Raw genomic sequence first — 26,553 nt, forward strand, 5'->3', positions numbered from 1 at the left:
TCCATCTACCCAGTTCCTCACTGACTCATATGCTCACCCTTTCATTCATTTATTCACCCACCCACTCATTCATTTACTTGATCAATCATTTATTACTTTTTCATCACGTATCACTGAGCCCCCAACATGTGCCAGACCCTGGCTGGTGCCAGGAATTTAAACTCAAATAGGATTCAGTCAGGGAACTCACGGTCCAATAACCTACTAATTTCAATGCAAAGTGACAGAGGCCATAAGAAAAGCAGAGACAAAAGACTGTGGAAGCAAAGAGAAGAGAGCCGTTAACTCAGTTTGGGGGCATCAGGGAAGGCTGAACAGAGGAGGTGTCATTTGAGCTGGGTCTGGATGTTGAGGAGAAGTTCTCCAGCAGAAGAGAGGGAATGGTTTTCCAGGAAGAGCAGCAAGTGGAGAGGCCTTATGACCAGCCCATCCATGTCTTTTCTGAGGAGGTGACACAGCAAAATTTAGTTGGGCCACACATAAAAAGAATTACTTCTGGCCATTCAACAGTTTAAACACAGATGCTTTGGTGAGAGCCAGCACCCCATGCAAATTCCAGTGACCCACCCCAGGGGCTGGGACCCAGCTCCCACGCGGTGATGGTATCCTGTCCTCAGTGAGAGAGTGCATGGATTGAGAGGAGAGGATGTTCCCTCTTCCCCACACAGCCAAGGACTCTGAGCTTATCCACAACCCTCAGACAATATGCAGGCCTGGGAGCACCTGAGCAGGCCCCCTCCTCTGAGAAGCCCACCTGCCTTACCTTGGAACTTAATGGTGTCGTTGATGATCTCCAGTGTGTCAGCCACAGCGTTGTATTCTCCCACCTTCACCTCCCTGCTGTCTGTGGGGAGCAAGAGACAGTGGCGGGTTAGATCCAAGTCCTGTGTTTGTCTGGGTGCTCCTGTCCCAGCTCTTGCTCCCCCACAGGCTCTGCCTATATTCTTGCAGGCTTTTCCTTTCCCCAGTGCCTTTTCCAGGTAGAATCACAAAACCTCCACCTTGATCTGGGCTGGAACAAATACCCTCTCACGTCGTCTCATCAACTGGTCACCCATCCTTTGCTGTACATGTATAGATGGGAGCCTCCTCCCCCCACCACCGGACTCTCTGCCTGTTACCAAGTCTTCCCAGGGTCATTAGCCGAATGGTCTCTCTGTAACTTTCCTCTGCCATCTGGCTCTGCCCTCTAGGACTGCATGGACCACCCTGCTCCCCCTGCCCCAGGAGAGCCCTAGAGCCTTGAAGACAAAAACACATCATCCCTCTGGCAGCAAGCCTCCCACCTTATGGAACATCATTTCTATTTCCCACCCCATCCAGGCCCTGGGGGTAGGCAGAGCAAAGACGCTACAAGAGACTGGGAAAGAGGGGCCAGGACGCCAGGACAGAGTGGGCATCCTGGAAGCCAAGGAAAGGGACAATTTCACAAGGGAGCTGGCCAGCAATGCCACATGCCACCAAGACAGGGACAAGAAGCCCTTTGAACAGAGGGTCCATTCAAGGCTTGTGAGGGAATACTGATGACAGATGAAGCTGATTCAGGGAAAGGTGGGGTTACAGCCAAAGAGCCAAAGGCAAGGAGTAGAGAGTGGGGCTCCCAGGGTAGCGCAGTCTTGGACAACGTGGCGAGTGGGCAGGGAGGGGCCAAGGGCATTCACCTTTAGATGTCTTTTCTTGTTTAGTTCTCACAGTTGTGTGCAATTAAGTGGTTTCAGTCCCACTTTACAGATGAGGAAACCGAGGCTCAGGCAGGTTGTGGCTTTGCCCAAAGCCCCATTGATACTAACAGCAGAGTTCAGGTTCAAACCCAGGACTGTTCCCACAGCCATGCTCTTCCCTGACATGCGGCTGCCTTAATGGGATTCCTGAGAGGTGACAGTTCTGGGCTGAGTTCCACAGGCCACCTGTGCCTGCTGAGTGTAATAACTACAGAGCAGAGTGCCCACCTGCCCACCGGCGGGGCAGGCAGGTACCCAGAGCTGCAGAGCCTGGTTCTCAAAATGCCCAGGGGTTATAAAGCGACACAGCGGCAGGAATTCCAAGCACGTGGCCAGAGGAGCTGCCTGCTGGGCCTCTGGCTCTAAGTGAATGTCTCTGCAGAGACACAGGTGCGCTGCTGGTTCCTTATAAGGATTCAGGAAACGGAACAGGGAATCCTATAGGCCACACTTCTGCCTGCGTTCCTTTAACTGTGGGGTGGAAAACAGGGCTGTAAAAGTCACTTCCTTCTCCCTGCAAAGGTCTCCCTGCCATTTGGGAGGCCTCATGCTGTGTAGGCGGCTGTCACTTGCGGGGGTCACCCAGCTCCTAAATGTCACATCAGCAGACTCTGCTGGGAGCTCCAGCATCCCTGCTCTGGCCTTTTGAAGTCTCAGCCATAATCAGCTCCTACTGCTCAGAGGAGGAGGCCCTGATTTATTTATTTGGTGTGGGGAGGCAGCGCATGAAATATGCAGGCTGCCTGGAATAAATCATCAGGAGCCAGGCGGTGGTGTGGCTGGCAACTCACCACGCCCCCGGCCGCGCAGCCTGACCCTCTGACTCATACACCCGCTGTACCATCCATCCCACGGCACCGCTTCCTGCAATGACCGTAACTGCCATAATCTTTCCCCGGGGGCAGTGCTTGGAGGCTGGGTGGGGCGGGGGGCTTCACACATTCCTGCATTCAGGGTTCCATAGCAAACCTTGAATCAGGCATAATTCACTCCAGTTTACAGGTGAGGGAGGAGCTTCATGTCAGCTAAGTGAACGCTCAGAGCCAAGTGCTGGGCAGCGACCAAGCGGGTGCCTGAACTTGACTCCCCTAGTTCTAAATGCAGAGCATTTTCCCCACCCATACTGAGCAGGGCTGCTGGTCATTCAGCCCATACTTATTGAGAGTCTACTGCATGCCAGGCCCAGGGTTTCATAATAAAGAATCCCTCAAAAGCAGCAGCGTAGATGGAGGAAGCTTAGCTTATGTCCTCATCCTTGACCAAGCTGAACTTGGACATCTGGGCGATGAAGGATGTTTATACTAAATCCCTTAGTTTAATCACTTCATTCATTCATTCATTCAACAAACACTGGGTGCCTGTTATGTTCTAGGCTCTGTGCTGAAGGCTGGAGTTACAAAGATTAAAAAATAATTCATAGGGGCTTCCCTGGTGGCGCAGTGGTTGAGGGTCCGCCTGCTGATGCAGGGGACGCGGGTTTGTGCCCCGGTCCGGGAAGATCCCACATGCCATAGAGCGGCTGGGCCCGTGAGCCACGGCCACTGAGCCTGCGCGTCCGGAGCCTGTGCTCCGCAACGGGAGAGACCACAACAGTGAGAGGCCCGCGTACCGCAAAAAAAAAAAAACAACAAAAAAAATCATAATCTCTGACCTTGTAGTTTAGTGACTGCAGCATCACCCAGCCCTACCGGGTGGGTAAAATTATTCCCATACGCCAGTAATATTTCCCTTCTAGCCTGTGACCTGTGAGTGGATGGCTGTAACGGTAAAATTTCAACTTTCAGAGTGCCTATGAGGACTAAAGAGGAGACTATAGGCAGTTTCTGGCTTGGGGCCTCACAGGAAGTGTTCAATAAATTGTAGTTATTTGAGTCACGACAAAAGTAACTGTGAGCTATTTGTGAGGTCCCCAAACACTCCCTGTGTTTTCTTACTACCACTGTTCCCCACAATGGTCCCTCTGCTTGGAAGGTAGCTTTCCCCTTCCTCTACCAAACCAACACGTCCAAACCCTATCCACCTCTTCCAGGAAGGCTTCCCTGAGTACTGTTCCTCCCCAGTTGCTGTGGGCTCAAGGCATGGGTGACATGTGAGAAGCTGTGTTATAGCCATGCCCTAGGTGTGCCCAAGCCTTATGATTCCTGCCAGCTGGTCAGTTCCTGAGTGGAACCTGAAGTCTCGTTTCTGAGGTCCCAGGCAGCATAGGGTCGCATCCCCTGCACTTTGCCCAGGGCCCCTCCTGGCTCTGCAGGGGAAGGATGGTGCCCCCTGTGTTCTTCCTTTCACCCACGGCCCAGCCAGCTGGTGACCATGATAGGTGGGCACTTCCAACTTTTAACTCTTGGGATCCTCAGTAACTCTGTTGTGCAAAGAACATCGACCACTTATTTGGATACAGACATGAAGACTGCGGAACAGGGGATTTGCGGACAGACTAGAAAGAGGATTCATGGGGGCAGCAGAGAATAGAGCAGAGGGAGAGGGAATGTGGTGTTGAGTCTGTCACTGGCCACCCTCCCTGCCCTGCTAGCCCTGCTGTAGGTTGCCACTGACTTATCGTGTGACCCTGGACAGATGATTCCCTTCCTCTGGGCCTCAGTTTCTCCATCTACAAAGCACACCACAGGGGTTCGAATAGTTCTCAGTCCTGGCCAGGCACTAGAATCACCTGGGGAACTTCTAGAAAACTCAGATGCCTGGGTCCCAACATGGATCCATTATATTAAAACCTCTGGGGGATTGAGGAGTGAACCCTGGGTGGTCATATTTTTAAAAGTTCCCTAAGTTGACTAACGCATAACTAGAGTTGAAAACCACTGGATTAGACCAAGGACCCTGCAACGCTGACACTTTCTGTTCTCAGAGGCTCAAAATACTATAAAACAAAGAGTCCCTTTTCCTGCAGAATAATACTGGTTCCTTGCTGTGGTGCAAAAAAAAGGATGCTCTTAAAAAAGTGCATTCTTTCTTTTTCTTTATTTCCAACTTTGGATTTGGATGATACATAAAGAAAATAAGTCCTATTGGTGAAAATTAGGCTGCCAAAAAAGTCCAGTCTGAAAATACTCCCTGGCTGTGGGCCTGAGAGCATCCTCGAGATGGGGCTGGGGAACTGCTTCAATCACAGAGCGGTACTGCCTCCCTCCTGTATCACAAGCCCTGGGTGGGGGAGCTGGGTGTAGGGTCACCAGCCTCCTGCTGCAGCTGGTCCCCACGCCCTGCTTCCTGGGGTCTACTCCCCTCACCCCCAAATGCTCATTCTTCCTCAACTGACTCTAGGTCTGCATTGAGGGAAGTATGCGTGTCTTTTACAGTTTAATTGTTGTTGCAAACATACAGAAATGTAAAACTCTGAGGTGCAAAACAAAAGACAACCTTGGCTCAATGAACATCAAAGATTCTATAAAATTACTCCATTCTAGGACTCCCTAACAAAATCCCAGGCTCAGGGAAAGGAAAGAGCTCTGGATGGAGGACAGGGCCCCTGGAACGGGTCTTGGTTTTGCCGTCTCCTCAATAAGGAGCCCCAGGGAAGTGCCATCCTCTGCCTGGGTCTTGATAAAACAAGTGGGCTAGACGGGGAAATCTCTGTGCCCTCCAGCTCTCGTTCCATGATTCTGCAACTGCTTTGAAGGGTCTTCCTTACTCCAAGCTAAAGTCTGCTCTCCGAGACTTGCCCTCACAGTCCTAGCTCCACCTGGGGGCCACACATCACAGCAACTCCTGATCCTGGCCGTGCTTCAGAGATGGGAACACTGCGATTTTGATTTCGGGCCCTGATTCTGCTTTTCTCCAGGCTGGCCAGCCATTCCCCAGGAAGTGATTTTTCACTCCCCTCACCCACCCTGCCCCTGTGGACAGGCCCTAGATGGTCACTCTCCTCCCACTGGGTGGAAACAGGTCTAAGCAGCACCTCTCAGCATCACCAAGCAGAGAGCGACTGTGCTCCCTTTGGCCTGGATTCTCCCTCACATTCGTCTCTATCCACAAACAGTACGCCACTGTCGCATTTTCAGTAAGTTAACTTCACTGACCTTTGTTTTGAGATTTTTAACAGACTAGGTGGACACTGGCCAAATGCCCCAGGAGTATAATAATCCTGCCAAGGGTAGATCTGTCCAGTGACTTATAGGCAAACTGGCTCAGGGCAAAAGCTGAATACCCAAGAGGACACAGAACGCATACAGACACAACAGGCTATTTGCACCTAGAACACCTTTTCTCTCTTCCTCTTGGGTAACTCTCACTGATTCTTTAGAATTCATCTTGGATGCCACCTCTCCCAGGTAGCCTTCCTGGAATCTGCCAGGCGGGGCCGAGCACCTCTCCTCTGAATGACGCATCACACTCAGCTGGGGCCCTGTGTCTGCTCCCCACTGAACCAGGGGGCCCCCGGAGGGGAGGGGCTGTGTCTTACCCATCTCAGTACCCCCTGTGCCCAGCTAGGACCTGGCGGGCAGGTACCAGGAAATGACCGTTGTGAAACTTCAAAAGCCCAAACCATAGGATCAAAAAAAGAAAGAAAAAAAATAGCACATCAAAATTAAGAACTTCCGCTCACCAGGGACTTTAAGTTTAGAGACAAGTAACCGAATGGGAGAAGATGTTTGCAAAGTCTAAAGCCAACAAGGGACTGAAACCTAGGTTACGTAAGGAACTCTTACAAATCACCAAGAAAAAGACAATACCCTCAAAATAAAAGTGGTCAAAGGATCAGAACTGACAATTAACAAATGGCGGACAAGCACAGGAAGGAATGTCCAAACTCATTAGTAACCAGAGAAATGACATTCAAAACCACAGTATAATATGACTTTATATCTTAGATTGGCAAAAAATGAGAGAGCTGGGAAACACCAACTGTGGGTGGGAGGTAGGGACACAGGACGCCTCATGCTGGTGGGAGTGGAGATGGGTACGGCCATTCCCAAGAGCCATCTGGCAAATTTTAGGCATGTTGGGTGTTGACACACCTTCTGACCCAACAATTCAGCTCACGGGGATTTGTCCTAAATAAATACCCAGCTGGGTTCATAAGGGGACATGTACAAGGACAATCATTATGTTTGGAGACAGGGAGTTGAAGGTGACCTGAGTGGCTGTCACTGGGAGAGTGGAGGCGTACATCCCCTGGAATGAGCAGTGAGAGCCACAGCCTAGATGTAGACACAGCAACATGGAGGCATCGTAAAAACAAAGTGCTGGCGTGCAGGCGCCTGGAAATGACCGTTGTGAAACTTCAAAAGTCCAAACTTTTGCTTGAAAAAAAAGCTGAAAAAGTATGTAATCCCGTTATGTCAATGCAAATTCAAAATATGCACACAAAACAGCAATACACATTTTGCAAGGATGCATACAAACACAATATCTGCATTAAACACTTAGAATGTTTGCCTCTCTTGGGGAGAGGCAGGGGTGGCATATGAGAATATGAGGGAAATAAAGGTACAAACAAACAAGAGGGGCTTTCATGGACCAGTGATAACAATGTTCCATTAAATGAGAGGTTTGAAGTGTGTCCTGAGGAAGTAAGATGGCACTTTGCTCAAGAAATTCTGGAGGGGGTAGATCTGGTATCATTGTGAAGAGTGCCCAGGAGAGGAGCAGGAAGCCAACAGCTGTCACAGCTCTTCTCTGTGCTAGTCACTGAGCCAGGCTCATTCATAGCCCATGGCACTGGAGTCTCACCATCACTCTCAAGCAAGGAAAACAATCACCTTTTATTTCACTATTTATTTATTTTATTTTTAATTTTTTGGCCACATTGCACGGCATGTGGGATCTTAGTACCCTGACCAGGTATCAAACCCGCGTCCCCTGCGTTGGAAGTGCAGAGTCTTAACCACTGGACCGCCAGGGAAGTCCCATTTCACTATTTTAAAATAAATGCTGAGGGACTTCCCTGGCGGTCCAGTGGTTAGGACTCCGCACCTCCAATGCAGGGGGTAGGAGTTCCATCCCTGGTTGGGGAACTAAGATCCCACATGCTGGGTGGCGCAGCCAAAATAAATAAATAAATAAATAAATAAGCGAATGTAAAGTGTCTTTAAACTTACTTTCAAAAAAAATAAAAATAAAATTAAAATTAAAAAGTGCTGAAATGATGTCTCAAAGAGATTAAGCCACAGTGCCTGGCTAGCAATGATTAGGTATGGCTGCTTCGAAGCTCACATACTTTCCACATGAGAGGAGGTGAGTTCCCTATCACTGGAGGCATTCAAGTAGAGGCAATGCTGTAAAGGAAAGTCAGGATTGCCTTCAACATGGAGAATCTATGGCTCAATGAAAGACAAGGTCTGCTAAATAATTCTGTCTTCCAAGCCATCTTCCTTGAGCTCCCTGAAAGGTAAGCCCTGGATCATGGGGGCTGGGGGGTATCAAGGTCAGGGTCAGACTTCCAGCCTGAAAGAGCCCATAATCACGTGTGCCCTTCCATTCCTGCTGACCCCCAACACTTCTGGTGTAACTTGCAGTTTAGTGGACTATGTCTCCACTCTTAACATCAAGTCGAGGGGCAGTCCAAAAAACTTGCCTTTTCAGACCCATGGCTTAGTGAAGAGAGCTATAAAATATGCCTTAACAGAAGGAAAAGGATATTAAAAATCAGCCTTAAGAGTCTCAAACTAGAGTCAAACTAGCTCCAAAAATTTTCTAGTAAGTTCTGGGAAATTATCTTCCTGCTTTTACAGGCACTGGCACTTGGCCAGAGAGATTATGAAGCCCCTACAGGGAGTGGCGGGGGCAGAGGCTTATTCAACTTGGCTTCCCCAGAGGACTTGGTAAGGCGCCTGGCAGATGCTCAGGAAATGCACACTGCATAGAACCATATCTGTTACCCTGAAGACCAAACGGTAATTAACGTGTGCAAATGGGGAGGACAAACCTACACTTCACTAGGTACCTTCTGAATGACAATTACGTTGTTAGAGCGGTGGAAGACCCCATCCCTTCAAATCAGGTGGCGAAGTATAAAATTCCAAAGTCTGAGTCCTTTATGCTGCACAGAAGCAGTCCAAATTCAAGCAGATTATCATTCACCAAGATTCTTACAAACAGGCCTAATGAAGGCAGCGACGGTGAGTTAGCGCGGCAGATGCTGAGATTTCACCAAGAACAGCATAAACAAGGCTCTAATCATGGCTTCACTCAACTTCCTTTCCTGCTGCAAATTCTGAGCCATGTTTAGACTTCGTTAGTAACATGGATTCTTTTTTCTCTCAAGGGGAAAAAACAAGCCAATTCCCTAGTATTCATCCTCATCTACACGTGGTTTGGTGCAAGTCAGTGATGGCATGGGGGAGGGGTGCTGAACTTGGAGTTGAAAGGGGGTTAGGTCCACTGCACCCAAGGTGTGTGTCCGAGGGGATGCTAATACCTACCTTACCTACTGCCACGGGTGGGTCCCTCAGAATGGTGCCTGAGCCAAGAGTAAGAATGCATGTAATTTATTTGGGAGGTGATCCTCGAACACATTGATAGGGGTGTGGGAGGTGAGACAAAGAAGGCAAGGGAGCCAGGGCAAGGTGCATTAATGAGCAGGTTTCTGAGAGGCCAAGTGAGGCTCAATCTCATGGGGACCTCTGGAGACAGAGCAGAACATACCTTGGCGTTCTTGGGAGTTTCCACCCAAGTGGGAAGGACGCTGGGGGATTGATCCTCCACTTCTCATCCATCCCTGGCTCAGGGCTGCCCTGGAAGCATTAACTCCCTGAATATCTGTCCTGTTCCTTGCACAGGGTGAGAGGTGTAGGTGCTCTTAATAAGATGCTTGTTTGGAACCATGGATGCTCAGGGACTACAGGTGGGACGCGGATGGCATCTGCCACACCTACTCCCTAGGACTGGGGGCTCTGGGAAGCCTTGAACACAGAGTAAATGGAGGGAAGCTGGGAGTGAGGAAGGTCATGTTTAGGGCTCTGAAACTCTCTCTGGATACAAAATGCCTCAGCCTCAAGAGGGACCATGGGGCTAGCCCTGACACATTATTTTAGAGTAGTTCTGTCTATCCAGCATTCCTAAGTTTGCACAAAAGGTCATTTCTCCAGCCTGGAACAACAATGGCCACCATTGTGAAGTAGCTTCAGTTCACATTTCTGTTGTCAAGACTAAGTGCTGGTTGTCAGACATTCTGCCTTGACTCAAGCCACTGGAAACCAGGAGTAAATGAGCATGCTCTCAAATTTCCATGAGCCGGATCACTCACCAATTCAGTAAACATTTACCAAGAGCCAGCCAGGAACCAGGCAGCATGTTAGTAATGTGACTGGCTTCCTAGCACCCAGAGTTTATAGAGCAAAATGTCATCTGGCCCAGCCCCAAGGGACAGGCAGGGTTGGTATTAGTATCATCCCATTTTCCAGAGGAGGAAATTGAGGCTTAGGGAGATAAGGTGGCTTGCCCAGGGTCACACTGCTGGTAAACTTCAGAGCAAGGGCTTGAATCCAGGTCTTTTGCCTCCAAATGAATTTAATAAACTTGTACCAGGGGTCTACTGAGTGCCAGGCTCTTGTGATACCAATCCTACAACTCTGGAATCAAAAAGTAGAACAAGGGGCTTCCCTGGTGGTGCAGTGGTTAAGAATCCGCCTGCCAATGCAGGGGACACGGGTTCGAGCCCTGGTACGGAAAGATCCCCATGCCGCGGAGCAACTAAACCCATGCGCCACAACTACTGAGCCTGCGCTCTAGAGCCCGCGACCCACGACTACTGAGCCCGCATGTCTAGAGCCTGTGCTCTGCAGCAAGAGAAGCCACAACAGTGAGAAGCCCACGCACTGCAACGAAGAGTAGCCCCCGCTCGCCGCAACTAGAGAAAGCCCATGCGCAGCAACGAAGACCCAAAGCAGCCAAAAAAAAAAAAGTAGAACAGGACCATGGATTCCTGGCTCCCCTTTCAGTCTTCTTCTCCAAAGTGCCTCCCATTTCCAACTAATTTGTGTTTTAGTTTTACAAAGAAGGTAACAGAGCCTCCTACAAAATACTTCCTCTACTACAGATAAAAGGGTTTAGAAGGCACCAGGAACTTTACAAACAAGAAGCCAAAAAAGCATCTTTCATGGTCTTCAGAGGGATGGTGGGATGGGCCAACTTCCAAGATGCTGCCAGCAAGCACTGAGACAGCCTGGGTGTAAGTTCAGGAGAGACCCTCCAAAGGGAGCCCCACTGCTGGGGCTGTCTGTCTGTGAGTCAGCCCTGCTGTTCCACCGTCCCCTCTTAGAAGAGGGCAGAGGGTGAGGGGGAGAGAGAGGGCTTGAAGGCCACAGCAGAAAACAGCACGGTGACCCCCTTTAGAAGCCTTTTTCGAAGTCAGTGGCATGAGGCAATTTAGGATCTAGTAACCCCAAGGTGGGGGGCAGGCCCATCCTCTGGGTAAATTCCGGGAAGGTCCCAGAAGACAGAAGACCAGCCTCCCTTGGAGGTGAACCATGAGCCCAGAGAAGGAAAGGAATGAACTTGCTGTCCAACAGCAAGTCCCTTTCTGTCCCACAGCAAGTCCTTTTCCGTGTCTGAGCCTCAGTTTCCCCTCTGAAATAAGATGACAACCTGGAGCCCTTCCAGCCTGGACAGCCACTCAATAAATCAATGCCCCTCCATCTTGGCAGGAAGGTACCTCCTGAGGCCCTCTAAATTTGGAAAACTAACTGTTGTGCTGATAAGAATATGCCCTCAGCACAGCAGCCCTCTGCCAACAGGATCAACGTCTGTTTTAAAAACATGTAAACAGGAGTATATGCAAGGCCCAGCTCTGACAGCCAATAAACGCTGGCCACAGAAGTGGCAAAGGGAGAACACTCAGGCACAGGTGTACATGTGAACACACAAAGGCTGGCACTTGGGGAAAGTCGAGGTCTAGTCACTTCTCTGTCACCAGCCAGCTGGGTGTCCCTGGGAGGAACACCTCCCTTCCCTGGGCCTCAGTTTCTCCACTTATACCATGAAGCAGTGGGATGAGATCATCTCTAAGGCCCTGCCCCATGTGACACCCTACATGTCATTAAGTTTTGGGAGCAGCTATAAGAGCAGGCAGACAAAAAGGCACCCGGGGGTTTCAACACACCAAGAAAACGTGGATTTGCCCCAGAAAAGTATCATAATTTTTGACTAAATGCTAATCATAATTGCTACTACTTGCTGAGCAAGAAATATACGCACGTTTCTCTGTGTTATCTCATCTAGTTCTTCCCACACCCCGAGAAGGTAGGTAGGATCATATCCCTATTTTACAGATGAGGACATTGAGGCTCAGAGAGGTGAGTCACTTGCCTAATGTTCTACAGTGACTTGAGCTCAGGTGGTTTCAAACCCACCTCTGAACTACTGTTTGCTACACTGCTTTCCTTATAAATGCCTAAAACCAGTCACTGGAGTTGGTGTCTAATCCTAACACTCAGAAAAAAAAAGGCAATAAAATTGGCACGCATTTGTAGCTGTGATTGGCCAATCAATAATTTACAAAATATTCTCCCAGAATGATATAATTTGAGAACTGGAAATGTGACAAGAGAATTTAGTTGCAATCACTCAAAAAAAAGTATCTTTGCCAAGATGCTTACTTTGTTCAGCCAATGAAGAAGTAAGACTTAACAAATGGGAAAATAATTACGTTTGCCTAAAATTACATCTTTTGTGCACACCAGAGAGCTGACATGCATTTCAATTACCTGCCACAGGAAGACAAATGGGTAAATCTACAAGACTGCATTATGGAGCCACAGTACCGGAGAACACCTCTCCTGACTGATCTGCATCTGGCTGGGATTTGTCTGAATGAATCTGAATAACTCGATTTCATTTCTTGCCTTCCCCTGGATGGCTCTGGGATCTGCTCAAAGTGACTGGACACAGAAGGCTCTGCTCTTATTTCTGGATTTTCTAGAAACATCCAGATACTGAAAAACACTGCATTAATGAAAGGTCCGTCTCATGGTTCTGGCTAACAACCCTGCTAATGACCATACCGGGCCAAACCGAAGTTCCTCCAGGCAGAAGACCCAGCCCTGCTCCTCACAGACACCCTGTGGGCTCTGACAAGCCACTGTCCCTCTCTGGGCCTCCGTTTCCTCCTCATCACATGAGGAATGTGGTCTGAATGGCTGCTGAGGTCCCTTCCAAATCTGACAGAAGAAAAGTCTGACAGATGATCTGGTTTCTTAAAAAACCAAATGGTCTGTAAATAGGGCCTCCCTGGTGGCGCAAGTGGTTGGGAGTCCGCCTGCCGATGCAGGGGATACGGGTTCGTGCCCCGGTCTGGGAGGATCCCATATGCCGCGGAGCGGCTGGGCCCGTGGGCCATGGCCGCTGGGCCTGCGCGTCCGGAGCCTGCGCATCCGGAGCCTGTGCTCCGCAACGGGGGAGGCCACAGCGGTGAGAGGCCCGCATACCGCAAAAAAAAAAAAAAAAAAAAAAAAAAAAAAAAAAAAAACCAAATGGTCTGTAAATAGTGTGGGGGGGACAATTATAAATTAAAAGGGACTAAAGAGACACATCAACCAGATGCAATGAGTGGACCTTGTGTGGACTCCCCAACAAACCAACTATAGAGTCATTTTTGAGATAATTAGATGATCAACATAGACTCAGAATAAAGCATATTAAAACTTCTTAAATGTTTAAGGTGCAATAATAGTATTGTCGTTATGTTTTTAAAAAAGTCCTTATCGGGCTTCCCTGGTGGCGCAGTGGTTGGGAGTCCGCCTGCCAATGCAGGGGACACGGGTTTGTGCCCCGGTCCGGGAAGATCCCACATGCTGTGGAGTGGCTAGGCCTGTGAGCCATGGCCGCTGAGCCTGCGCGTCTGGAGCCTGTGCTCCGCAACGGGAGAGGCCAGAGCAGTGAGAGGCCTGCGTACAGCAAAAAAAAAAAAAAAAAAAAAGTCCTTATCTAGTAGAAGTGCATACTGCAGTATTTATAGATTGAAATGAGATAATGTCTGGGAGCTGCTTTAAAACATTACAGCAAAAAAAGGGGGTAGGGGATGGAGTGAGTCAAGATAAAGCAAGATTGGCAAAATGGTGAAAACAGTTGAAGCCGGGTAATGGGTACATGGGGTTCATTATGCAATTCTCTTGACTTTAGAGTCTATTTGAAAATTTCTATAATCAAAAACTAAAACAATGCAAGATTCCTCAGAATACTGGCATTGACTTAACTGCCACGCCCCATACTTTCAATAAGCCCGAGTCATGTGGAAAGACTGAACAGGCCTGAGAAATAATGCAGTTGAGAAAAAATATTCTAAATAAGTTGAAGCTAATGTTTTCATAGAGAAGTGTTTTCTATTGACTCTTTCTGTTATCTGGAGCATCGTACTTTCATTTCTTTTGATGTATTTTATTGCATAAACAGAACATCCTTGAATACAGAATTCCTCAATTAGAAAGAATAAGCATCAAAAAGCCTACCTTGAAATTGAGTAAATTTAATGGTCCCCATTCTCTCCCCGTTCCGGAACACAACTTGACCCTAAACAGAAAACAAAACAAAGAAGAACAAAGAAGAAATGCCATATTAGCCCAAACACTACTGATCTCAACTGAAATTCATTAATTGTACAATGTGATTATTATTATTGGAGAAAGAATAGACTCCCGCTGGACCACGGATGCAAAATTAAACGAATTGTTTTTAAACTGGTTGTGACTTTATCTGGATAATTTGAGGAGCATAAAATCAATAATGGAACCAACATTAAAGCCCAGATATGCATCATCATTATCATCATGACTATTTATTAAACACCCATGTGCCCTCTGTTATCCCAGGACAAGGTCTTCCAGGGCGTTAGAGAGATGGAGGAAGAGATGAAGAAGCCCTTGGAGCCTGGCCCTGCCTCTGCTCCCATGCCCCACCCATAAAAATGTGGGGCTTTGCCTAGGTTGTTTGGCTGCAGGACCAGAAGGGGGCTAGAGGTCCGTTAGTATTCCTTATTAAGGACAGAGAATGTTTTTTTGTAAGTTCTTCCTGAGGGGTGACGTCAGTCCCAAATATAACTGGGCTACGGGGCAGCACAAAATTAAGCTTCTTGAGCCAGTGAGACCTGACTAGTGTCACAGGCAGCTGAGCACCCCTCATTAGGGACCCCGGGGGCTAAAGACAGCATCATCTACTGCATCTGCCTTGCTGGCTGATACCCAGCTTCCATATGCTGGGCTAAATAAACCAGGAACATAAAGAGGGGATGTGGTCTCTCCTTGCCTATTTATGGTCCACCTAAAATTCTGCAACCACGTAAGGAAATTGATGCAGGTTATATAAATGAATCTTTATGACAAGCTTGAGTGGAAAGGAGGATGATTCTGATTTTACAGGTGAAGAAACTGAGATTGAGGGAGGTTATGCCAAGGTCATTGTAAGTGAGGCTGCTGGATTCAAATCCGAGTTTGATTTTAATGCCCATGCAACTTCACTACAGCATGTTGTTTCTGATCCAGAAATAAATTTCTTCCTTTCTTTCCATTAATGTGAAACTAGGAAAATAAATTGTCTTAAAGGTACACTGCTTTATGAGCGCAGTTACCCTCTTGCATCATCAGGTAATAGCAAAGACAATACCACAGATTCCATTCAATTCTCAAGAGAAAGTGCCAGAAAGTACATATCTTCCCTTGATGGAAAGCCAAAGTCTGAGGCCCTGAGGCTTTTGGAACAGAGAATCACTCAACCTGTTCTCGGAATGAGAAACACTTTCTAAGGCCACTTGACACCTTTTTGAGATCCTGAAGACAGCTGCTAGTAGTATCAGTTTGAAACTAACGCCCACCGAATTCTATATTCAGTTGACGGTAAGCAATTCCCTGGAGTGTGAAAACACTTCAATGTAAGGTGAGACAGGAGCTGTGATTTTATTTCTAGGGATGATTAAAAAACACAGAACATCTTCCAAAGGATCGCTTTTATGTGAATGGACCACTTTGCATGGGCGGAAAAGATGCAGATATTGTCCACAGGACATTTCTTTGTTTGACAAAAGTGGAGATCTAACTAATTCACCCATCTCCTGCCAAGCTTTGAAGAACTCCAAAGACTTCTAGACATAAAATGTGGACAAATTCTGCAGAATCTTTATTAGTTAAATTTAAAAAAGATATTGAATGGTATTCAAAGAGTGGATGGAATAATACTGGAGTGGAATACAGGGCGGGGGTGAGAAAGAACCTCCTTTTACTTTTTGGGTTTTTTTTCCTTTCTCCTTTACTTTTTAGATAAAACTCATTAGTTCATCTTTGAAGTAAGACCTGTCATATTTTACTTTTCTCACAGTAGCTATTTTTACTCACAGTAGCTCCTCCTAACTCCTTAATTTTTCAGGTACTGCAGTGGGAGGAGGCCAGTGTCTTGAGTATCACAAAGCTGGGTTCAGGGCCCCCTTGGGCAAGTTCCTGAACACCTGAGTTAGGGACCTAGCACAGCTCCTGGTCTTCAACGGGCACTCAGTAAATGGCACCAGTAATTTTTATTTAAACACATTTAATAGCAGAGAGCTGAAATAAAAAAGATTCCAAGCTTCCAGGAAGCTTTCCAACCTTTGAGAAGAGATTTTCAACATCACATGATTTCAGCTGGCAAAGGGGTAAACTGTTGGGCCCTAATCCAAGGTGGCTTCACCGCTCAGAAACATCAGACCCCAAGTGACTGAGTTCCCAAACCACACGGGCCGCCGTGTGTTCAGCCAAGGGGAGAAAGATGAGAGGTCTGTGACTGTGGTAACTGAGGGTAACACGGACAAGCAGATGGGTAACTGGCTATATCGAGGCTCTGCACCAGAGAAGAGCGGAGAAGCTCTGTGGAGCCCCCTTCTGAGGAAGATTTGACACGTGATTCTTTCCTGAGGTTGTGACCATGGCATCTCTTGGGTTGGATAGATGATGCCAAGTCTGCAACCTTGAGCACGGCTGACTGGATGGGGACTACCAACCCAGCCAGGCCAACGTCAATAGGACTGGACACCAGCAAGGAAGGTCATAAGCCAATCAGGTGATTTTCATGAAATTCTGACTGATGGATGGCCTCCATGTTAGCAGATGGACAACTCACGACATTCCATAAATATTTACCTGCCCTGGGCCGGTCCTCTTTTAGGTGCTGATTCCTGCTCTCAGAGAGCTTTGTATTTGATTAGGAGAGACAGGCAAAACATGTTCACCAAAAAATGAACGAGATGATTTCAGTTAGTGAAGAGTGCTGTGAAGAAAATCAAAAGGGAGTGCCTAGACAAGCGGAGTGAATTTACTGTGTGGTCAGGAAAGACCTCACTGCAGAGGTGACATAAGAGCTGAGCCCTGTACAGCAAGAAGCAGCTACTCCAGGCAAAGGGAAAGGCCAGGACAAAAGCCCTCAGGTGGGAAAGAACAGAAAGGGCCAGCAGGAGGAGTGTAGTGAGGGAGCGGGCAGGTAGGTGGGGCCTGGGGGCCCTGACAGGGCTCTGGAGGGGATGCTAAGTGCAGTGCAGAGCCATGCGGGTGGGGAGCTAAACAAAGCAGCAATATGATCTGATTTAAGATTTGAGAAGATTGCTCTGGCTGTCCGAAAATGGGAATAGAGACCCGGGAGGCTTAGGCAGCTGGTAATCCAGGTGTGAGGTGACAGAGGCTTAGGCTAGGGTGGTGGTCACATCCTCTCTCTAGCCAGCTCAGAGTTCATCACCAAGGTGGCTGGGCACTGTGGCCTGAGCAGCAGACGCTTCCCTTCCACTACTACCATCCTGGGGGTGTGGGCACCATGGTAGGTGACGAGATGCCCCCTTCAGGATGGAGACACTTACTTCCCCAGCATCTTGGCTGCTGCTGGGTTGCCCAAAGGGTGCCAGTTAAGGTTATGTCCCTCCTTGGGGGCAGCCTACATCCAGTGGTCAGTGTGAAGGGACACAGTAGTTTGAGCCCCCTTGCCTCAACTCAGGACAGCTGTGAAGGACCGTGGGCTCCAGAGGTTCCCATGGGGGGTGGGGGTGGCTGAGGCTGTGACTGCAGCTGTGCCCAATTCAACTCATCCCTCTGCCTGACGCTGCTTCGCTTCCTCCCTTCGTGTTTTGTTCCTGAGAGCCTCCCTGATAAACTTCCTGTATGTGAATCTTTGTCTCAGAGTCTGTTTCGTGGGTAAACCGGCCTAAGACACCTGCCATCAAAGGTCATTGGAAATATCTCTTTTTCACAACCCGAAGGAGCCTGAGGGATAAGGCGGTGGGAACAGAGGCAGTGGATTCCCAGTGAGGCCCACACGGCAATTAGACTCTTTGGTTTCGCTGTGGCCTGGCATCTCAGCCAGGGGAGCTGGGCTGACTTCGGTTCCTAAAACCCCAGCTTGAGCAGGGATTACTTTTTGCTTTTCTCCCACACACATATTCTTTATGTACATATAAATGCTGTGACTCTCCTTAAGCTTTTTTTTTTTTTTTTTTTTCTCCTTAAGCTTTTGCCGTGTGCAATCCAGGGCTGTAACCGAGGATGATTATATCCACTTGAGACCAATCCATGGGATGCATTACACTCCAAAGCAGTGGAGTTTGATAACTCTGGCTGGGGTGGTGGCTGATATCTGTCTTTTGCTCACAGTCCACACTCACTCTTCTGTGTCCTCCTCTGTGTTGCAGGGGCCCACAGCCTGGAAACCATACTTCCCAGAATCCCCTGCCAGCTGGTTTCCATTTAGGTTCTGCTAATGAGAAGCATTCATGGGGGATTAGAAAGTGTGCAGAAGGGAAAAGCTATTTTTTTTTTTTCCTGCTTTGGTTGCAGCAGCAGGAGCCGAGTGACTGCAGGTGTCCATGGGCCCCAGTAGCCCTGCACTGTCAGTGTGTGCAGTGGGGCTCGGGATAACTGCTCAGTAGCCAGTGCTGGGGTCCCTACAGTGGCAGAAACAGCAGTGGCAGGAGCCTCAGAGGCCAGCGTGCTTGCGTCTCCATTATTTTATTTGCATTCCAAATCTGCTCTGTGGTCACTTATAAACTCCTCGGAAGTTAGAATCCATTACCAATCAGCATGGAGTCAAGAAAACAGAAAGCACTTCAGGCATGTCAGAGGCAATGGCAACACCATTCCTCTTATTGCTCCTGCAGCCCAAGGGGCTTGGCCATTTTCTGTAAACACTTCTCTCTGGTGACAGCGCCTACCTGATTTGCTCCTCCGTCCCTTCCAACAAACTTGTAGCCGGTTCCCTGTATTAAATCTCCCTCTGAAATGAGCAGATTTGGAATGCAAATAAAATAATGGAGGTAAAACCCCAAGTGGATAATTTATAGGATTTTTCTTTTTCCTGAAAGAGATGTTGCTGATGTCAAGGAGAGCAATCTGTTTCATAAAAGCTGATTCAAACTAACAGTTCAGGTTGAACTGGGAGCGATAAATTTGAATTTTCTTTTTTAGAAGAATCTTCAGAACACATAGAACAACATATGGAAAAAAACTTGTTTCTGCATTCGCCAGACAAGAGTACATTTGCCATCAGTGTGACCTTGGACAGTCATTGAGTGTTTCTGAGCATTAATTCTCCTACTTGAAAAATAGGAAGAAAAACACGTACTTCTCAGGATTGTTTGTGAGAATTAAAGAAGACAATTATGGGGGCTTCCCTGGTGGCGCAGTGGTTGAGAGTCCGCCTGCCGATGCAGGGGACACGGGTTTGCGCCCCAGTCCAGGAAGATCCCACATGTCGCGGAGCGGCTAGGCCCGTGAGCCATGGCTGCTGAGCCTGTGTGTCCGGAGCCTGTGCTCCACAACGGGAGAGGCCACAGCAGTGAGAGGCCCGCGTACCGCACAAAAAAAAAAAAAAAAAAAAAGAAGACAATTATGAAAAAGGCATAACCTAGGGTTGGCGCACACAAAGGTTAACTCTTATAACGCTCCAGGTAATCCGAGTTTGCAAAATTCCACCTGATGTCCCCAGAAAAATCAGTGGAGAGTAAAATGTACACTAAGTATTCCAGCAGTTAGTAGGATTCAGTGGCCTCCTCTTAGAAAAATTAATTGTTTTCATTGTTTATCTTTAATGTTTCACTACTAAGCATGAGTGAAATTTATTCCAACAACAGTTCATGAATTGTACAGGTCAAGCCCTACATTGGAAAATTTTTTTGTCTCTTTCAAAGGGAAGGGACTCCCTGCCCTGGAAAATGATCTGATGTCGGGCTGGAGCTGGAGGCTACACAGAGGGAAGACTCGCTAGGCTCAGTCTAATCTTGTGGAGCCCTGGGCCCACTGAGGGACACAGTCTCTGCCGATCACGGTGCATTTAGGGAAGGCATTCCGTCCTTACTATGGCTCTAACTGTACTCTTGTCTCTGGGCAGTCATATTTGTCTTTGGGAGATGTGAGCAAGTATGCTCAGTTGAGTGTTTGAGTTATGCTGTGGGGAAACAAGATCTGTCCTGACATGTCACACAGGCAGTGAATCTCTAAAGAGATGGAAGCTGAAGGGTGACGGGGGACCCTGGCTGGCCCATCACTATCTGTATGGATGATCCAACCCCACCTTAGACTGTTCTGCTGCCAGCCCTTCTCCCAGGACAACGCTGGTCTCAAATGAATAATGAGGATTTTGAGAAAATTTGGGGGTTACGCTGCTAGTCAGATTTTTCCATAAAGACTACAGATCCTCTTCATGTAAGCTTGAAGAAGAAGGTGCTTTCTGTTTCCCAAGGGATGACAGGACATAAAAGAGAAATACCAAGCAATTGGGTATATCTACCCACATGTTCTGCAAAGGTGAAAAATACTCTTTTTTTTCCTGCATGTCCCTTGGGCTATAAGACAAGTTATATTTTGCATACTACTTAAAATATTTCTTACATAAAAATGCTTTTGATGGACCTAAGTCTTGAGGAAAGTTTGATGTATCCATTGGGTCTTCAGCAACTGGTTTTCAGGGAGTTAAAAGGAGGGGCAGCAAGGGAAGTGTGGCCTGCCCACTGCCATCCTTCTGCTGGTGGGCATTAAATGGAGGGGTATCCTTCTGAGGGACCGTGATCAGATGACCCATAGGGTTCAAGTGGTGACCAGCCACAAAGGAAGTGGAGGTCTAAGGCAGGGCTTGGTGAAGTGGAGAGGAGCGGGGACCAAGAGGAGATGGCTAGATGGATGGCCCAAGAGAAGCAGGACCAACTCCCTCTTTTCTTCCAGTTATGATACGAGAGTCAAGCTTGTTTAAAATAGCAAACAAAACAGTACAGTAGAAACTAACACAACATTGTAAAACAACTATACTCCAATAAAAATTAATTTAAAAAAGAATAGCAAAATATCAGAAATGAATGAGATCTCCAAGAAATAGGCCAATAGCAAAGTAAACTGTGATAGACGCATGATGAAATATTATGATACATGCATTCAATCAGTCAGCACTGTTGAGCACCTAACATGTGTCAGGTACATGCCAGGCAGGCACCGGATAGAGTGAGCAAAGTCCACATGGTCCTAGAGTGCATGGAGCCTGCAGTCTGGTGGGAGGTATAGACATTAAACAATAAATACACTGATAAATATATAATTGCAAACTACAGTAAGTGATATAAAGGAAAGAACAGGGTGCTGCAAGAAAGAACTACAAGACCTGAATTAGACTGGGGGTCAAGGAGGGCTTTTCTGGGGAGGTGGCATTTGCATTGAGACCTGAAGGACTTAGCTAAGAGTGAGGGGAGAGCTTCCTGGGAAGAGGAATTGCAAATACAAAGGTCCCAAGGCAGGAAAGAGCCTGGGAAGTGGCAGGAGCTGAAACAACGGCAGTGGAACCGAAAGTGGTGATTGAGGGGAAGATGACCACGGAGTGGAATGGGCAAGGTGGACAGGTGCAAGGTCACGCAGAACCTTATAGGTTTATCAAGGATGCCAGGCTTAATTCTGAATGCAAGGGGAGCCACTGAAAGGTTTTAATCAGGGGGTGACTTGATCGAGGTTATGCAGACTTGAACATTATATTATAAAAGTTATAAAATAATGGAAAAAGTGATATTCTGATTGTGCCAGACACTGGCTAGTTGTTCACCAAATCCATTTCCTTTTCCTCCTGGGCACATGGTTAGACTGCATTTTCTTGCCTCCCTTATACCTAGGTGAGGCCATGTGACATTTCTAGCCAATGGAATGTGGGCAGAAGTGGCACATGTCATTCCAGGTCTGGCCCATGAAAACCTCCCACAAGACCCTTCATGCTCCCTCACTTCCCCCATCTGCCAACGAGATTCACAGGATCTATCAGTGAACTCCGAGGCCCAAGGAACAGTGGGGATGTGAGACAAAGGAGCCTGGGTCCGTGAATAATCATGCAGAAAGGCTGTCCGCCAACCAGAAACATCCACTTTGGACTTTGCATAAGAGAAAGATACATTTTTACTATGTTAATTCACTGAGATTCTGAGATATCTTTGTTACAGCAGCTACTGTTATTTACTTTAACTAATACGATATGTAAGTAAAAAAGGATAAAAATTGAATATACAGTATGTTCATAAATGTAAAAATTATTCCCGCCAAGTAAAAAATTACTCCCAACCAACAGTGGTTGGTCCTGGGTTGTGGGATTATGGTTTTTTCATCTTTTTACTTTTCAATATTTTCCAATATCCTCTAATGAGCATGTTATTTTCGTAACAGGAAAACTTTATTAAAAACTTTTTTTTTGAAAGGCTGTTATAAGGAGGCACATTTTTTACAGCTAAAAATAGCAACATCATCACCAAGAAAATAATACTCCCTCTTGGAATAGATTAATTTTTACTGACAGCTTGGAGTTTTCCTGAATAAGAGCCAAAGATCTGTGCAAGCATAAGCACATTTCCCCCTCAACTTAGAATAATGGAAAGAGCAATGAATGAGGGGTCTGAAGAGGTAGATCTGGGCTGTGCTCTGCCATTTTCTAGGAAGGGAACTGGGGCAAGTCCCTTTTCATCTCTCTTCTCAGGTTTCTCTCTGCAGAACATGCAGCAATAACATCCTTTAAGTTATTTTTGGCTCTGCTGAAACATTTGTGTATTTTATCTAAGATTTTTTTTTCTGGGGTTCTCCTTTATTAATAAATTCTCAACAACAACCTCAATGGGATGAACTATGTATTATTATCTCCATTTTACAGATGAGAAAACTAAAAGTTACCTAGGGTCACATCTAGTAGGCTGTAGAACTGGGACTCACCTCAGACATGGTCTGACTTCAAGCTCATGCTTCTAACCACATACTATCCTGCCTTCCTTTGCAAAAACCAGTCACTGATCAGAAAATGAGCTCTTTGCAGGGGTAAGAGTGAGTGAGTCCCAAGCAGCCTTGGGCTAGGGGGACGGAGCAGGGGTAGACAGGAGGTAGGTGGAAGAGGAGGGAGTCAGGGATGTGTTGGCAAGTGTTTAAATGGCTCTTTGGGGGGGAGGTGGGGGGGCCAGGAAGAGTCCTGACTTGTGGTGTTTGCCAATTTCCACTGTGTAAATATTCCCACCAAGGCAGATTTCAAGCTATTAACAACTGGCTCTAGGCAGCCTGCAGGAGCTGGTTCCAGCACACCAGAGGCCAAGCCCGTCTCTCAGGAATGTGAAACTGAAGAGAAATGCCTAGTTTTTAACCGCTCAAGGGGCCGGTGAGAATCTCTTCTTAGAAGTGGGGGAGGGGCTTCAAATCAGAGTGGGAAGAGCTGGAGAAGGGGCTTGTGCCCGTTACTATGCCCTTCTCCACTGGGCTCTGCAATGCTGGGCCTGGGACTCTGTGGGCCACGTCTCCCAGCCTCCTCCCCAGCCTCCTCATTAGCTCTGCCAAGAGCAGATCCTGAGGGAGGGTGGAAATCGGGAGAGAAGAAGGACTCAGGAATCCCCATTTCCCCAGGCCTCTGTCGGGGTTCTGTGGCTAGTGCCAGTCCTGCTACACCCCCTGCACGGTGCCAGCAGCAGCTGGGCAGTGCCCCTCCTCAGACGTCTGAATACTACTCTGTGGACATTTTCTGAGCTCCCAGTTTCTGGTAGCCTTACCTCTTCCTTTCATTCTTCTAGCCTAGAGGTGATTACTGTTTCTTTCAGCAGTTGGTACCTCTGAACTGCGTCAGTGTTCCTTTTATACTCCTTTGTCCTTCCGAAACCTATTAAATAACTCCCGGTATTAAATCTCCTCTGTTTGAAATGCCTAGTTTGGTTTCTGTTTTTCTGCTAGGACCTCATCCTCTCTGTCTACCATGTGGTCCCTGGCAGGACTCAGTCCTCCAGCATAAGCCCTATTTGTCAGGCCCCAATTAAAGTGGCCCTTCTCCACTCATGTCCTCGATGGTACACTGGCAGGTGATGCTGATGCTGCCTGCCCCGCCTCTACCTCAGGGTGTGCCCCCCCCTTCTTCTTCTACCCTGAACTGCCTATTGTAATTGCCTCCTGCTGAGATGGAGCCCCCCCCCCAACCCCCCGCCCCGGGGCAGAAAAGTGCTCTTTCCTCCTCCAGGCCTGGGAAGGATAGGAGTACAGGACTATTTGTTAATTCTCGTTGAGTTGAATGAACTGGGTTCTCTGTTTAGGGGGCACTGAAGCAGGATCCCTCAGGAAGGGCTATGGAGGAGAAGGAGAGGGAGAGAGAAAGGATACTGGCCAAGGGTAGATGCTCAGTTAGCTCCATGGTGTGAGAGGGACCGAAAGAGACAAGTGGCCCAAGGCAGAGAAGCTGGTTATCACAGAAGCTTGGAGGTTATCCCAGGCTTGGAGACTAAGATGTCCCTGTGGGCTATCGGTATTGGAGGTCTGGGCAGAATGGTGTTTGCGGAGACTGTTTCTTTAAATTAAACCAGAAAGCACACTGGCTTAGAGGGGGAAGTTCAGGGTTCTAGTCCCAGTTTTGTCACCAACTCCCTGTGTGCCCATAATTATGTTCCTTCCTCTCTCTGGGCCTCAAATTTCCACAGATAAAATGAGGAAGCAATTGCAACATTCTGTGTTTGGGACTTGGCATGCTTATGCCTGACCCAGTGGAGGTGCACGAAGTCAAAGTCCTTTTTTTCCTAGAAGCTCCCAGTCTAATGGAGGTGACATGTTAAAAAAAAAATAAAGTTACAAGACAGCGTGATAACTGCTACGAGAGGGTGGGTACAGAGGCTTGTGGGAGCACAGAGGAAGGGCACCTCTCTTGTGAGGGGGTGGCTTGGCAGGGGGCAGGGAAGAATGAGTGTGAGTTAGCCAGGCAGAAAGGATGGGAAAGGGAATGTTCTGGGCAGAGGGAACAGCATATGCAAAGGCCTGGAGGCAGAAGAGAGCTTAACTCTCTGGAGGACCAGAAGGAAGGACAAGGTGGCTGGTGGGGGGTGCGCAGGAGGTGGGGGAGTGGAGGCAGCAAGGCAGGAGCCACATCAATCAGGACTTTGGACCTCATGATCCAAAGGGGGCCCCAGAAGGGCTGTAAACCAGGAAGTAACAATTCCCAGATGCTCTTCAAAAGGAAGGAAATCCTACCACTTGTGACAACACGATGGACCTGGAGGACATTATGCTAAATGAAATAAGCTAGACACAGAAAGATGAGTACTTCATGGTATCACTTATATGTAGAATCGACAACAGTCAAGTTCATAGAGGCAGAGAATAGAATGGTGGTTGCCAGGGGCTGGGGTTAGGAGAAATAGGGACATGTTAGTCAAAGGGAACGAACTCCTAGTTAGGCAGGATGAATAAATTCTGGAGGTCTAATGTACAGCCTGGAGACTGCAGTTAACAATACTGCACTGTATACTTAACACTCGCTAAGGGGGTAGATCTTAAGTGTTCTCACCAGAAAAAAAAAAAAAAAGAAAAGAAAAAGGTAACTTTGTGATGTGATGGGTAGGTTAATTACCTTGATTGTGGTGATTATTTCACAGTATATACATATATCATATCATCAAATTGTACCCCTTAAATATATACAATTCCTATATCTCCATAAAGCAAAACAAACAAACAAACAAACAAAAAACTACTCTGGCTGCTGTATGGAAAATGTCTGGTCACGAGGGCAAGACTGGAGGCAAGGAAGACAGTTAGAAGCTGTTGTGGAATCCAAGCGAGAGATGAGGGTGACATAGATGGAGAAGAGTCCATGATTCAAAGATGGGAAGGAGGTGGAGTCCTAGGGGGCTAGAGGTGGCCGGGATGTGAGGGGTGAGGAAAGTGGAGAAGTGAAGAAAGGCTTTCCGATTTGGTGGTGCCACTGCTTGCCTGCACAGCCAGCACAGGGGAGCTGGCGGGGCCAGTGAGTGGCGTCTTTGCCTGGGTTCCTGGGTGAGTGGCTGAGCCACAGGAGCTTTGTAGTTCTAAAGCTATGAATCACGAAACCTTCTCTAAGCTTTCTGCCCCCACCCTGAACCTCCCTTCTTTCCTGGTCATCTGCAGATGCAAGCGTCCCCACAATTAGAAATATTTAATTTTGCTTTACTGTATGTTCTAGTTTTGTTAAATAGATTAGTCTCCACAAGGAAAACCAAACTGCTGACCAGTCAGCCTGAAAATCTGAGACATGCAATTTGCAATCTGTTGCAAGCTTCACTTTAAGCCGCGTGGGCTGCAGATTGGCCTGGGGGCTGGAGGGAGGGCTCAAAAGAGGCAGCTGGTATGGCAGCAGTCCAGGCAGGAGGCCAGGGGGCTCAGGCTGCAGGAGGTGGCCAGGCAGAAGGGGTGCTGTGCTGGGAGGTGGGCCGCCAGGGTTCTAGCCCGGGATCCTCCGCGACATCCACTTGTGACCTGTCCTATTAGGTAAGGAGACAAAGCTTACATTATCTGAAGGCTGGGCCAAGAATTCCCCTTACAGAGGGAACAAGCTTGATGTAGGAAGCAATCTTGATTAGAAGAAAATGTAGGAGACTATCTTCAAAACCTAAGGGTAAGGAAAAACTCCTCAAACAAAACTTCAAAAGGACAAA

The 26,553-nt window shown here is 47.7% G+C and overlaps 1 protein-coding gene across 2 annotated transcripts in view; it reads right to left on the reverse strand.

The window, feature by feature from the left end:
- The window catches only part of GABBR2 (gamma-aminobutyric acid type B receptor subunit 2), a 369,607-nt gene that overhangs the window by 86,236 nt on the left and 256,818 nt on the right, over positions 1 to 26,553 (reverse strand). For both annotated transcript variants that reach the window (XM_060101019.1, XM_060101018.1), the window contains exons 8-9: positions 14,123 to 14,183; positions 764 to 844 (exon numbers count right to left, since the gene is read on the reverse strand). In XM_060101019.1, coding sequence (XP_059957002.1) covers positions 764 to 844; positions 14,123 to 14,183 — 142 coding nt within the window. The remainder of the gene's footprint in view (positions 1 to 763; positions 845 to 14,122; positions 14,184 to 26,553) is intronic.

The sequence above is a fragment of the Mesoplodon densirostris genome, chromosome 6, assembly GCF_025265405.1.
Source record: "Mesoplodon densirostris isolate mMesDen1 chromosome 6, mMesDen1 primary haplotype, whole genome shotgun sequence".
Lineage (NCBI taxonomy): Eukaryota > Metazoa > Chordata > Mammalia > Artiodactyla > Ziphiidae > Mesoplodon > Mesoplodon densirostris.